General features: G+C 46.1%; 2 pseudogenes and 1 gene segment (V, D, J or C); 1 reads left to right on the top strand and 2 right to left on the bottom strand.

Moving 5' to 3' along the window:
- Positions 1-3,960: 3,960 nt before the first annotated feature.
- Positions 3,961-5,537, top strand: LOC102768743 (annotated as a pseudogene).
- Positions 5,538-7,993: 2,456 nt separating this feature from the next.
- LOC107183147 lies at positions 7,994-10,003 on the bottom strand. The segment is given in 3 exon segments: positions 7,994-8,050; positions 9,526-9,839; positions 9,923-10,003. Coding segments are annotated over 3 exon segments (417 nt in total).
- A 3,231-nt stretch (positions 10,004-13,234) lies between these two features.
- LOC102771065 lies at positions 13,235-13,698 on the bottom strand (annotated as a pseudogene).
- Between the last annotated feature and the right edge of the window lie 1,588 nt (positions 13,699-15,286).

Here is a 15,286-nt window from a genome sequence, read left to right as displayed (position 1 = left end):
GGCAGCCCCTGCCTTGACTTTTCCAACCAAGTCTCAGCTCCAGGGTGTTTTAATGGAATCTCTATGTTTGGTCTTTAAAGACTTGACCTTGTAGAAGCATGTGCTTTCTCAAGGATACTTACACTTCTGATTGTATCTAGGGTTAATTTTAGGTCAAGCTCTTGTTACAATAAAAGCCTAAGGAGGCAGGCAACCTGGGCTGTTTTGGTGTCTCCTGCCAAGCAGCCCCTAAGCTTTTTCTTTAACAGAAATGTGTGTCAGAGTAATTCATTCATCCATCACACAGGGTCTGCTGGTCAGTCCTGGCACAGTCTCAACCCATCATCTTCATTATCATCGTTGTCATCATCGTCGTCATCATCATCATCACAATTTGCTTCCTTATAATCATTCTTCTCATTTTGCATAGATATGGTGGTTGTACACACACAATTCCTTTTTATCAGAAAAGAAAGAAGGCATATACTCTTCAGATGTCATTGAGACTTGAGACCCCAGTGGCCCCACTGTAAGTTGACACAGGCCTTTGAAAAACCTGATGATAGATTGGTGGGAAAGTACAGATTCCCACCAAGACATTGGACCAAGATTCCTTTCCAAATGTATTGTCATTATCACCAACACCACCGCCACCACTACCATCATCACTGTCATCATCAGCATCACTATCTTCATTGTCATTTGCTTACTTATAATTATTTTTGTCATTTTCTTTAGACCTGGTTTTTCTACACACACAACGGCTATTTATCTCATTTTTTCTCATTTTGTATAGTTCTTAAGTAAAATACATAGCCACACTCTATTTTCTTTTTTCTTAATATATTTTATTGATTTTTTACAGAGAGGAAGGGAGAGAGATAGAGAGTTAGAAACATCGATGAGAGAGAAACATTGATCAGCTGCCTCCTGCACATCTCCTACTGGGGATATGCCCGCAACCCAGGTACATGCCCTTGGCCGGTATCGAACCTGGGACCTTTCAGCCTGCAGGCTGATGCTCTATCCACTGAGCCAAACCAGCTTTGGCTATTTTCTGTTTTGTTTGACTTCTAACAACTGATGGCTTATTGCTGCCTCTTCTCCATCTGCCCCTTACATGGGAAATTGGAAAAGCAATCATAGTTTTCTCCTTAGATGTTAGTGTGAAATTGAAACCACCCCCTGGAAGCAGAATTACTGCCAATCCCCACCATCTCTCCAAAATTAAAGCCCTGGGCCAGTCTCCTTCCCTGGGTCCATCAAAACAGTATGTCTTCCTCAAGGGCCTTTCCTGAGCTTCCCTGGGATTTCAACTATGAGCACAATAAGCATTTCATGCCCCTTAGTGTGAGTGTATGTCATCAGCCAGCACATCTGTAACAAGCTTCTGTGGCTCCCTCTGCCCGCTGCTGTGGCTCCCTCTGCCTCTGCCTGGTGTCGCCTATCCTTGTTGCTATGATATGATGACAAGGCAATGACTGTCACCACTGGGGTCCTTCACGCTGTCCAGCTTTCAGGTGAGCTGCACTGTTGAGTCATTAGACCCTCTTGATAGATTTAGGGGACCTGGGTCAGAAGATTTCATGATTAATTGGCATTTAGGGACAGGAGTAAGCAAAGGCATTTGCCACTGCCTTTTGTGGGTGTGACAAAGTTTTACTCCTACTGTAAATCTCCGTAATTCAGATAGTGAACATGTCACCCCACAGCTGAAAGGAAACCACCATTAAGGACAACCTAAACCTGCACCTGGGCTGTGAGCTGTGCTCAGTGTATCCTAAAGGACACAGCTTCTTCTTTAGGGAGGTTTGTGTCTGGGCTCACAGTGACTTCCCCTCACTGTGTCTCTTGTACAGTATTCCATGGCCATGTCCTCAGATGTCAGCTTGGTCATTTTAAGAGAAACTGTGCTCATAGGGTTGTCCCTGGAGGTTGTGAATCTTCCTTGAACTGCTGGAGCATACCACTGGTTCTTTCCAGTTGGTTGACTCACTGTTGCCACCCACTGCAGCCCCTTCCTTGGAGCCTGGCGGACCCAGTACATGTGGCAGTCAGTGAAGGTGAATCCAGAGGCTTTGCAGGATATGCTCACAGACGCCCTGGGCAGCATCACGCACTCCCCCTCCCCCCAAGACTCCACCAGCTGAACTTGGCACAGGCCACCTGCAAACAGAGACACAGACTGAGAACTGTCCCGTGTGACCCAGTCCCCATGAGCCTGATGCACAGGGAGGCATCTTTGACAGCGAAGAGAAGGGCAGCCTAGATGAGCGCAGATCCCATGGTGTGGACACTGAGGAGGGACTTACACAGGAGGGTGCTTCTCCGGGGTCTGCAGGAACCCAACCTGGCAGGCTTTCATGAGCTGGGGAGAGGCCACATTTGCATGTCTCTCCCTGAGGACCTGACTGAGCTGCCAGGGGGCTCCTCCCTCCCTGAGGTCACATAGGGAAGGCGGCTAGACCAGGGTGCCTGGGCCAGGCTCAGGGGCACGTGACTGGTCTGAACATAGAAGCCTGCCTGTGACTAGTGGAAGACACACTCCACCAGGACAGAAAGTGGGAATTTTAAGGTTCTCCAGTTCAGGTTGCACATAAAACCCTCAGAAGACATCCTGGGACAGGGTTGTGGAGATGACAGTGCCCCCTAGTGGTTGTTCTGAGCCTCACGGTCTGATGACAAGTGTATGAACCAGCTTCCTGAGACAAGGCAGGCATGTCTGCCATGGGGAAGCCTTCCCTGGCATTTCTGAAAGAGTGGCAGCCCCAGTCCTGCTACTTGTATGCAGGTGGTTCTCAAAAAGGACGCCCTGGACCTCAGGCGGCAGCCTCGGGGAAGAACCTGAGGAACATAACTCTCCACAGCCCAGGCCTCTAGTGCCAGGCCCTCAGCTTGCAGGTGGGAGGTGCTGTTACGTGCCTGGTGTGCACCCTCAGCATCCTGGAGTGTCCACCATGCGGCACAGCAGTGCCTGTTTAGCTCAGGGACCATGTTTTCTGATATTTGTGGGGGACCGTACCAGACTGTTGGCAGTGGAGCTGCAGGGAGTGGTGAGCACAGGGCCAAACTCACCATGGACAGAGGACAGTTCCCTGTCCAGGAACTGGTCCCCTTAAATACAGCTCCTGAGACCCCGTGCCTTGAATTCTAGGATTGTGTCCGAGATCATATGAGTAAGTCGCAGTGGAGAAGACAGCACAGCCCTCCTCGCTCTGAGAGACTAGAAAGTGGGCCCACCTATACAGGGGGTGATTTTCATCTATTGCTTTTAGCTTCTGAAAGGTCATTTCCTCCATTTTTTCATATACAAAGCCTTGAGTTCAAAGTCTTAAAACCTGGGTGGTCAATAATCTTGTTGAATGATTAAGTTATAAACTATAACTCCTGGATGCAGCTCCTTGAAGAGCCCCCAAGAGCAGCTCAAGGAGAACACACTGGGCCTTTGTTTAGCACCTGGACATGGGGGCTGGCCTGGCCCAGGGCCGCAGAGAGGAGAGCACCTGTCATCCAGAGCAGGTGACAGTGTTCTCATCAGGGTCCCTGGATCTTTGGTTTTTACAGATGTGCACGGGTCCGACATGGCTAGAGGTGGAGGTTTGCCTGAATGGAGACTGGTACACACTGTTGAGCACAGAAAAGAAAATACACCAGGTGTCCCTGTGTATGTGGGTTTGTGTGGGTAACTCAGGTGATCTCATTCCCAGGAAGGAAGGAGTGAGTCTACTGGGGAAATGAGCTGTGATGCTGTGGAAATTAGCAACTGTGGAGGGAAACAGATCACATTGGAGTGATAGTGGTAGACCCTGTGGGAAAAGTCAGGCGTGGTCACATGAGAAAATGGAGGTCAACCCTTCCAATGTGAGCAGTCAAGGCCCCGCCCCCTGCTAAGAGCCTGTGGTGACATATCCATCTTCTCTCCCCTGGGATTCAGGCTGTGAAGTGAGAGGGAGAAGCATGAGTGGTCACCTCTTTGGAACCATGGCCTCCCTTTCCTTGGCACCTGTCAACACCTTCCAGGCTGGCACTGATGAAAAGAGAGCAGAGACAGCTCATCCGTCTTCCTTTATTGGTCCATTGCTATGGGAGACTTTGTCTAGAGCACCTTGAGACACAAAGGCATAGACACAATCCTGGGAAGCAGTGGATGAGAAGCCTCTCTTATGGTGATCAATGATGCTGCAGCTATCCTTAAAAAAAAAAAATCAGTGTTGATAATCCAGCAGCTAATGTGTTAGTTGATATGTCAAGAGTTCAGGATGATGAAACTGGAGATGGCACTACCTTTGTTACTGTATTAGCAGCAGAATGACTAAGGGAAGAAAAATATTTAATTTCAAAAAAGACTCATCTTCAGGCCATCATTGCGGGTTGGAGAGAAGCTACAAAGGCAGCAAGACAGGCTCTGTTCAATTCAGCAGATGATCATGGTTCTGATGAAGATAAATCTTGCCAAGATTTAGTGAACATTGCAGGAACAACATTATCCTTAAAACTTCTTCCTCATCACAAAGATCACTCTACAAAGTTAGCTGTAGAAGCTGTTCTCTGATTGAAGGGCTCTGGTAATCTGGAGGCAATTCATGTCATCAAGAAGCTAGGAGGAAGTCTGGTGGATTCCTATTTAGATAAAGGCTTTCTGTTGGATAAAAAAATGGAATTAATCAACCAAAAGGAATTGAAAATGCTAAAATTCTTATTGCAAATACTGGTATGAATACAGTCAAAATAAAGATATTTGGTTCCTGTGTAAGGGTTGATTCTACAGCAAAGATTGCTAAAATAAAACAAGTGGAAAATGAAAAGAAATGAAGGAGAAAGTTGAAGGTATTGTTAAGCATGGGATAAATTGCTTTATTAACAGGCAATAAATTTCTAATTACCCTGAGCTGTTTTTTGGTGATGCTGGGCTATGGCTATTTAACATGTAGAACACCTGGCTCTTGTCACAGGTGGTGAAATTGCATCTTCCTTTGACCACTCAGAACTAGTGAAGCTTGGAAGTTGCAAGCTCATTGAGGAAGTCATGATTGGAGAAGCCACCTCATTCATGTTTCTGGTGTAGCCCTTGGTGAGGACTCAGCACATTTTAGATGAAGCAGAAAGATCTTTGCATGATGCTCTTTGTGTTCTTGCACACACTGTGAAGGCTTCTAGAACAGTTTATGGAGAAGGCTGTTCTGAGCTGCTGATGGCTCATGATGTGTTACAGCTGCCAATAAAACACTAGGTAAGGAAGCTGTTGCAAGGGATTCTTAGGCTCAAGAACTGAGGATGTTGCCTCATGTTAAAGCTGACAACGCAGGCTCTGACAGTGCAGATCTAGTGGCACAGCTCTGAGCTGCACATCGTGAAGGCAATGCAACTGCTGGATTGGATATGAAGGAAGGTGCTATTGGTGATGGAAGTGCTTGGCTGATGCAAGCTGTGATCAGACATTGTCCGAGTGAAGTGGCAGGTTCTTCTGCATGCAGCTGATGCAGCAAAGGTGATTCTGCATGTGGATGACATCATCAAAGCAGACCAAGGAAACATGTCCTGATCACCCCCCTTGTTAAGCATTCCTATATGTTGTTATGCTCTAGACCAGTTCATAGCAACGTTGTTCAAAGGACTTCAACTTTATCTTTTTAAATTATTTAAAGAGTGTTCCTATTCCTATTCTTTTAAAAATATATTTTATTGACTTTATTACAGAGAGGAAGGGAGAGGGGTAGAGTTAGGAACATCGATGAGAGAGACGCATCAATCAGCTGCCTCCTGCACACCCCCCACTGGGGATATGCCCGCAACCAAGGTACATGCCCTTGACTGGAATCGAACCCTGGACCCTTTGGTCTGCAGGCCAACGCTCTATCCACTGAGCCAAACCAGTCAGGGCAGGACTTCAACATCTTAAAAAGACTTTGGAATCAAAGTTATCTATGGATCTCTTATCTTTAAGTGTAGACATTTAGCTGATCTTTTACTTTAATATGGGTCTAATTTATTTGCTCTTCATTTTCCATAAAATTCAGTTGTTTTAAAAGTCCATCTCTCATACTGTGAATCAAAATAAAAATTTGAACAATTAATACAATAAAATAGAGATCAAAATATAACTGAGATGTCTTTGACAGTCACAAAAAATAAACACACCAAGGTGATCCAACCCTAACAACCCGAGAAAGAAAAGTGCAGGAGGTTCATGTTCAAGAGACAGAAAGTACCATCTGACACTATTTCCCCTACAATGTGATCAGAGGATAAACAGACCAGAGTGTGAGCCTAGAGCAGTGGACCAAGTGTTGGAGAGAGAGGAGCATCTGTGTGGGTCCCTGGGAACCAGAAGCATGAACTATAGAGACACAAACAGAGCTCCCGGGTCCTGTTCCTTCAGGGGAGTTTAGTGCTGGATGTGTAGTGGCTGCACAGCTTCCTTCGTGGTGTTTATTCTCCAGACTTTGTTGTAGATTCAGTTTCATACTTTGGGATATAGAAGAATCTCAGTCATAACCTGGTGCGTTTCATGATCAGTAACGATCCTATATAATAAAAGGCCAGCTACCATAAGTGTAATGAACTGAACAACCAGAGACTAGAACCACAATGCAAAGAAAGAGGGAGGCCCAGGCCACCAGCAGTAACTCTGTGGCAGGTGTGCAGCCAGCCAGGGATCGCCCAGCAGAGGGAGGCCCAGCCCAGGGAAGCCATTGCACCCCAGCCTGTTGCCTGCAGAGGGAGGCCACTGGTGGCAGTGGAGGCGGGCAGCACTGCACAGAGGGCAAGCAGTGGCAGCGGTGGGGGTGGGGCAAGCTGCCTGAAGCAGGGGGAAGGAAAACCCTGATAAGCCCTTGTCTCAGGCCAGGCCTAGGGACCCTAACTGAGGGGTCCTGGATTGTGAGAGGGTGCAGGCTGGTCTGAGGGACCCCCCCAAGTGCCCGAATTTTTATGCACCAGGCCTCTAGTTTAGAAATAATTAAGTTTAGGTCATGAAAATGCTATGATTTGAAAACTGATTGTAATGACAGGAAAAAGGACTTTCTGTTTAATTCCAGTGGCCACCATAATTTATGAGAATCTCCTGATCATTAAAACCCAAAATTGTTAGCTCCTCTGATTCAAACAGCCCCTCTGTTCAAACTGAGGTACAAGAGGAGCTGGCCTCTAGGCTCCGTTCTTGCTTCCCTGTTCGCTGTTTTCAGAACTCAGGGTTAATTCCCACCAAGGAGTCTCAGGTTATTGGAAAGTTCCCCTTACCCCTCTGCTTCAAACATCCATCCTTGTAAACCCTCAAACTTTGTGCTCTAAGCATGTTACAGGCTTGGGGAATATTCTGATGAGACACCTCCCTGGGACATCTACCAGACCAGCCGTGGGCAAACTACGGCCCACGGGCCGGATCCGGCCTGTTTGAAATGAATAAAACTAAAAAAAAAAAAAAAAAAAAAAAAAGCTCCCCCCCTTTTATGTAATGATGTTTACTTTGTATTTATATTAGTTCACACAAACACACCATCCATGCTTTTGTTCCGGCCCTCCGGTCCAGTTTAAGAACCCATTGTGGCCCTCAAGTCAAAAAGTTTGCCCACCCCTGTACCAGACAGTCTGCTGGAAAGTGACACAATGTAACTTTTCAAGAAAATCCCCCTGGTATCTGCCCAATTTCAGTCCCAAATCCTTCTTCCGTCCTTGTCACCTAGCAACAGCTGCCATTACTCTTGTAAAATGGAAGCCAGGTTTGTTCCCTGCCCTGTATTGACTACTGACACATGAGATCTTTCTCTTTTTGGAAACTAAAATAAACGTCATCTCTGTATCTCTCAATTTAGTTGTGAATTCTTGCACAGCCTGAGTCACCAGCCAAACCCTTACACATGTGACCCTTGGGACTACTGTCAATGTGTCCCCACATGATGGGGGTCAACTGGAACCTGCACCTGATTCAGTGCCACATTGTCGGGGGAAAGCTACCTGGGAACATGATGGGGGTTAAGCAAGACTGAGGACACACATGGCCAGGGCTCTTGTTTCATTAGGTTGTCATCTTGTTGATGTTCAGCCAGTTCCAGTTTTCTTTCCTCACTTTCCTCTGAAACAGCCCCATAAAGTCATGAAGACACTCTGATGAGAAGGTGCAGGAGCACAAGCCATTTGTGTGTTGCTTTTGTATCTTACATCGTTCCTAAATTCCAATTCTATTAGCTTCTCATACAGTTTTTAGGGTTTTCTATGTACAAGATCATGTTATCTGCATACAGATAAGGAGAAACATTTTAACTTGTTTCTCTCTGATGTAGACATTTTAAATTTCTTTTTCTTGTCAAATTATTCTGACAGGGACTACTAGTTTTGATAAATAGAAGTAGTAAGAGGGGAGCCCTTGTCTTGGTCCTGAAGTAAGAAGAGAAGCTTTGAAATTTTCCCTGTGTAGCATGATGTCACTTGTTGGATTCTCAAATGTGGCCTTTAGTATATTGAGGCCCATCTCTTCTACAGCTAATCTCTTAATAATTGTAATTCTGAAGCAATTTTCAACGTAAAGTCTTTATTCTGTATTTATTCATATTTTTTGTTTGACTGCTGACAACTGATGTCTTATTTTTGCCTCTCGACATGCCACACACCAGGAATCTGATAAGAAGCCATGGTTTTTGTCTTTAGATGTCATTGGGAGATTGAAACCACACAAGCCCCTGGAAGCAGAATTCCTCTTCTCTCCTACCATCTCACCAAGATAAAAGCCCTGAGGCTATTGGGCTGGGCTTTCCCTGGAGCCTTGTTCTCTTTATATGTGGGAAGGCCCTTGTTCTGTGAGCTGTGGGAGACTCAGGACAAGGTTAAAACACAAGGGTGATGACATGAGGGTTACCCTGGCCACCTGCTGGGACATTCCTGTAACCACAAGGGTCCCCTTCAGAGGGAAACACAGCAAATCAGACTAAAAGGTTTTTTAATCGTTGAAACCAGACATTGGGAAGGGTTTGCACATCCACCTGAGTGAATGACGACCAGGAGGGAAGCATGAGGTAGGGAGAATGGAGAGCTGTGGTGGGAGGTCCTGAGGGAGGATCTTCCTCGCCTTGGCCCAGGTTGGCCTGTTAGAGGGAAACATGGGGACTGGGGGCCTGAACTCAGCACACAGGGGCCTGGGCTGCACTGGGGTATCTTGTTGGGAAAGTTTTCCAAACCCAGGAAAAGGAGAACAATGAGGAGGGTCTCCTTGCAGAGAAAGAGAAATAGAAAATACAAAGACTTGGTGAAGGAGAGTCCTCATCACTGCGGACATATCACCTGCAAACAGACAATGTCCCTCCTTCGTTGTTGTCTGCAGTGAGAATATGAGAAGGCTGAATCTTCCCTGGAGGCAGCTGAGAGCTTTAGAGGAAATCCCTGTGCCCAACAGGAAGGCCCTTCCCTCCCTGCTACCTCTGCCCCAGCTCCTAAGGCTGTTCTCTGTGCTGTGGGTCCTGAGCGCCCCCTGGTGTCTTGAGCGGCCCCTGCAGCCCAGCCCTGCTGTCTCCCTCAGGGAGGTTTGTGTCTGGGCTCACACTGACTTCCCCTCACTGTGCCTCTTGAACAGTAATACACAGCAGTGTCTTCGGTGGTCACAGAGCTCAGCTGCAGGGAGAACTGGTTCTTGGATGTGTCTCTGGAGATGGAGGTTCGGCTCTTGAGGGAGGGGCTGTAGTAAGTGTCTCCATTATTATTTATGCACCCCATCCACTCCAGCCTCTTCCCTGGGGTTTGGCGTATCCAGGTCCAGTCATAACTACTGGTTGTGATGGAGAATCCAGAGACCGTGCAGGTGAGGGAGAGGGTCTGTGACGGCTTCACCAGTCCTGGACCTGACTCCAGCAGCTGCACCTGGGACACGACACCTGGGGACAAGGAGCATCAGTCCTGTCAGTCACTTGCAGTCACCCCCATCCCCTGACCCCTGCCTGACCCCTGAGACCCTTACCTTGGGGGGTTGTCACCAGGCACAGGAGAAGACCCAGAAGTCTCATCTTCTTCTAGACCACAACACTGCCTTCCCAGAGACCGCAGCCCTGTGTGAGGGGAGAGCTGTGAGCCTGCACAGTCCAGGAGAGGATGTACCCTGGAGCTTGAAGAGAAATTTGCATGTGGCTCAGCATTTCCCTTATAAGTAGAGGGACTGAGTTCGGCATTCTCTGGTCATTTTGGGCCCCATGTTGGGGCATCCCTTTCCTTGACCTCACTCACCAGGTAAGTCATGGATGGGGCCCACCTGGGTCATGAGACTCGTTGGGATTAGGTCAAGGACAACCTCTCTTGAGCAGAAGAAGAAATGTTGGACTAGATGAGTAGGTTACATTGGTAAATTCCCATTCATCTTCCAAACAAATTTCTTAGGGATTACCGTTTGTTTAGCTTCTGAAATCCAACACTTACAGACATCTACAATTACAAATGTTTATCATTGTCATTTTATATGCTAATTATGTTCATCTTGTTGTAAACCATTTGAAAAGCACAGTCATTTTTTTTCTATCATAATGTCTTCATTTATGACGTTACTTTGATATGAGTAACTGCTTCCCAACTACAGGACAAAGGGATTCCCTTGATCATTGATGTTGAAATTTTTTTGTTTTATAACACATTGTGCAAAATTTCCCTTATGCAAGCCCATGGCTTATTGCAAAGACACCAAACTAATAACATCCAAAATAATAATGGTTTCACCTGAAGAAGAGATCCGAAATAAAAACAGTGATTATGCATGTGTACAATTGAGAATCTTTCATATCTTGAAATGATATGGCAGCCTGTTAAGTGACCTGATTTCTCAGTCTAGTGTTATCAGTAATGTTGGGGTTCAAAGTGAGGGGAATTTGAGAATTCCTACCACAGTTTTTCTCACAGGAAAAGGAACTTCAACCCCATAAGAAATTACTCACTCCCAGCCTCCCTCTGCCCTGTGCCCGGGGATGCTCACTGAGGTGAGAGGGTGCTGGGCTCTCCCCCATAACATACAATATCCTTAATGTGTAATGCACACATTCTCCCATCAGGCACTTGATTTGGAGATATAGTCTCTTGCTAAGCCTGTCATTTAATTTCTTTGATGGAATATTTGGTGGGACAAATGATTTTACTTTAATTAAAGTTCAATTCATCAGTATTTTCTTTAATGGGACCTGTTTGGGGTCATTTTACAAAGAACTCACCAGAAAATGTGGAGCCTCCACTGTCCATGTAGATTGGTTACAGCAGCCACTGGGACTGGAGCAGGTTCTGGTACCAGAAGGGAGCGCTGCTGGGAAACTACCCATAAATCTGGACGTGACTGTGGAACTGGGTGAGGGGAGGAAGCTTGTTTTGAGTCACATTACAGAGATATGACTGATATTCATGGACAGAGAGTTACTGGACATGTGGGTTTAAAGCCTCCTCCAGTGAAGGCCCACAAGGAAGTACAGGGCATGATAGAGACAACTTATATCATTGTAGAAAATACCTAAATAATTAGGAACAGGAGTTTGTGAGAAGTAGAAACATTAAACATTCTGAAGGTAAGGATCAAGAGAAATAAGGAACGTGTCACTGCAAAGTGATGGGAAGGGGATCCCTGTTTCCTATATGCACATTCCTAGTATCTCTCTTCTAGAAGGTAACACCTTTCCAGTTCCGGGGGATCTGCACATGGGCACCTTTGGGGTCATTACTGATCTGTTCTCACCATGGATCATCCAAGCTGCATAATTCATTGGGGTCCCTTTTATCAAATCTGTAAACACTGAGGTAAGGGTGGACACCCCTCACTGGAGAAGTCATGGTGATGGTGTGTGTATGAGGAGCCATCATTCCATTAGACCAGGGCTCCTCTCTCAGTCCATCACCCTCATTGTAATCATCATCATCATCATCATCATCATCATCATCATCATTGTCATCATCATCACGATTTGCTTAGTTATAATCATGCTGCTCATTTTCTACAGACATAGTGTTTTCTTTTATCAGAAAAGAAAACAGGCATCTACTCTTCAGATACCATTGGAGATTGAATCCCTCCAGGCCCAAATATATGTTGACACCAGGCCTTAGCGAAAATCAATGACCTTTGATAAAGTACACATTCCACCAAGACATTGGACCAAGAATCTTTCCAATTCTAAAATCACCTTCACCATCACCATTACCACCAATGCCAACACCATCATCAATGTCATCATCATCACCATCATTTGCTTCCCTATAATTATTCTTCTTATTTTCTGTAGACCTAGTATTTGTATGAACACAAGGACACTTTATCTCAATGTTTGTTCATTTTTCATAGTTGTAAGAAAATGGGTAGTCAAAGTCTATAATCTTTTTCATTAGACCTTTAACAACTGATGGCTCATTGTTGCCTCTTCTCCATCTGCCCCTGACATGGAAAATCAAATAATTTTTGCCCTAACTGGTTTGGCTCAGTGGATAGAGTGTTGGCCTGCAGACTTGAGGGTCTCAGGTTCGATTCCGGTCAAGGGCATGTACCTTGGTTGCAAGCACATCCCCAGCTGAGGATGTCTTTAGATGTCATTGTGAGATTGAAACCACCTCCTGGAAGCAGAATTCCTCACCTTTCCCATCACCTCACCAAAATAAAAGCCCTGGCCCAATCTCCTTTTCTGACTCTATGAAAGCAGATCTAACTTCTTCAAGGGCCTTTCCTGAGCTTCTCAGGGATTTGAACTATCAGCATAATTAACATTCCATGTGCCCTTTGTGTGTGTGTTGGTCATCAGCTGGCATACTTTCACTGAGCTGCTGTGGGTCTCTTTGTCTCTGCCTGGTGTCACCCCCTCTTTGTGTTATGAGCATGATGATAAGACAATGAGTGTCACCAACTGGGGTCCTTCTTCTCTAGCTTTGGGTTCGCATACTCTTGGTGCCTACTGGCCAGAATTCAGAGGAGCTGCACTTTTGAGTCAGCAGAGTGTCTTGTTAGATTCAGGGGATGTGGGTCAGAAGATTTGGTGATTAATAGTCATTTTAGCACAAGTGTGTCTGAAAGACACTCTCTGCAGATTGTCCATGTTCAAAAGTTGTCTCTGTTTACAACAGACTTTCTAAATCAGAGACTTCAGAGGTAAGTGCAGAATCAGGGATCCAGAGAGGTTCCCTAAGGGAAACTGTGACATGAAGAGGAAACCACACAGAAAACCAGGCCAGACTTCAACTGCATGTGCTCCTGAAAAGTTTCTTGTGTTCAAGGACCCTGAGTGACCACCTAGTGGCCACAGCCTCTCCTGCAGGGAGGTTAGAGTCTGGGCTCACACTGACTTCCCCTCACTGTGTGTCTAGCACAGTAATACCTGGCCCTGTCCTTGGCTCTCAGGCTGCTGAGCTCCATGTAGGCTGTGTTGATGGATGTGTCTCTGGTGATGGAGACTGCCTTGGAACTTCTGTGCATAATTTGTGTTTCCACTGCTAGGGTTAACTTCCCCCATCCACTCAAGCCCTTGTCCTGGGGTCTGTCACACCCAGTGCATCCAGTAGCTGGTGAATGTGTACCCAGAAACCTTGTAGGAGACCTTCAGAGAGGCCCCAGGCTTCCTCACCTCAGCCCCAGACTGCACCAGCTGCATCTGGGATTGGACACCTGTGGTGAGGAGACAGGAGTGGGTGGAAATCTCCCTTGACTCTCCCTGGTCCCATTCTCCACTTGTGTCCCTTACCTGTAGCCACAGGCACCAGGAGGAGGGTTCTGGAGCTCCAGTCCATGGTGAGGGGCTGTGCTGTGATCAGTTCTGCAGGGGAGGGTGTGGCTATGGGTGATGCCCTCAGGGCACAGACTTATCCATATTTGAGCTAGTCTACCTCCTCTCTTTTGCATATTCATGAGGCAGAGTATTTCATAGCTGAGGTCTTGACCACACCTGAGAGAAGATTGAGGACACAAGAATCATGTTCATTGGGAGTCTGAGGGTCCAAGCCCTAATTCTTTTTTTAGAAATTATATCTTTATTGTTGTGTTAACATAAAAAAAACCCATTGAAACCTGTAAAGATTTTTGTGAGTTTATTTGAGCCAAACTGTTGACATATGCCAGGAAGCAGAACCTCAACAAATTGAGATAATGCTCTGGAGAATTTCAAGGCTCAGTTAAGGTAAAGGTTGACCTTGTCAGTGAAGATACTGGCCTAGGACGTAACTGCCCACCATAACTGCTTTTAGTTCAAGTTTAATTTCAGACAATCCTTTGTGGTTACTTTAGGTCTCAGAGTTTGCAAGAATGCCATGCAGGCCTCCCCTGAGCTTGTCAGGTCAGCATGTGGCCCCTTTCATCCACAGTTGAAATTATTACGTACTAGAGTCCCAGTGCATGAATGCATGCATCAGTGGGGTTCCTGGGCCTGACCTGTGGAATTGGGCCTTAACTGGCTCTCCAACATTCCCTGAGGGGTCCTGGATTGCGAGAGGGTGCAGGCCAGGCTGAGGGACCCCACCCGTGCACAGTTGGGGCTGGGGAGAGATGCTGGAGGTTGGCCAGCCAGGGAGGGACCACAGAGGGCTCCAGGGTGAGTCTAGCCTGTCTTGCCCAGTCCCAATTGGCCAGACTCCAGCAGCAAGCTAACCTACCTACCAGTCTGAGCGTCTGCCCCTTGGTGGTCAGTGCACGTCATAGGGACTGGTCAACTGGTTAACTGTCTGCCCCCTGGTGGTCAGTGCATATCATATCCAACAATAGAGTGGCCTTAGCATATCATTAGCATATTAAACTTTGATTGGTTGAACAGCCGTCGGTCAACCTGACACTTCGTATATTAGGCTTTTATTATATAGAATGTCCCATTTAATTCCCCATTGACCCTTTCTAGCCTTCCCCAAGACTTCACCATCATATTGTCTGCATCCATGGATTATGCGTATATGCATAAATGGTCTTTGGTTGATCTCTTCCCACCCAACCACCCTACCCCAATTTCCCTCTGAGATTCCACAGTCTGGTCCATGCATCTAGGTCTCTGAATCCATTTTTTTCATCAGTTTATTTTTTTCATTAGATTCCACATATGAATGAGATTATATGATACTTGACTTTCTCTGACTTATTTCACTTAGCATGATACTCTCCAGGTCCCTCCATGCTGTCTCAAGGATAAGATATCCTTCTTTTTACTGTCACAAAATATTCCATGGAGTAAATGTACCCCAGCTTTTTGTCCACTCATATACTGATAGGCACTTGGGCTGTTTCCAGGTCTTGGTCATTATACATAAATTGTGCTGCTATGAACATAGGAGTGCATATATTCTTTCTGATGGGGTTTTGGGAGTCTTGGGATATATTCCTAGAAGTGGGATCACT

The sequence above is a fragment of the Myotis davidii genome, unplaced genomic scaffold (assembly GCF_000327345.1).
Source record: "Myotis davidii unplaced genomic scaffold, ASM32734v1 scaffold1041, whole genome shotgun sequence".
NCBI classification, from domain to species: domain Eukaryota; kingdom Metazoa; phylum Chordata; class Mammalia; order Chiroptera; family Vespertilionidae; genus Myotis; species Myotis davidii.
This window is presented reverse-complemented; position numbering and strand designations above follow the sequence as displayed.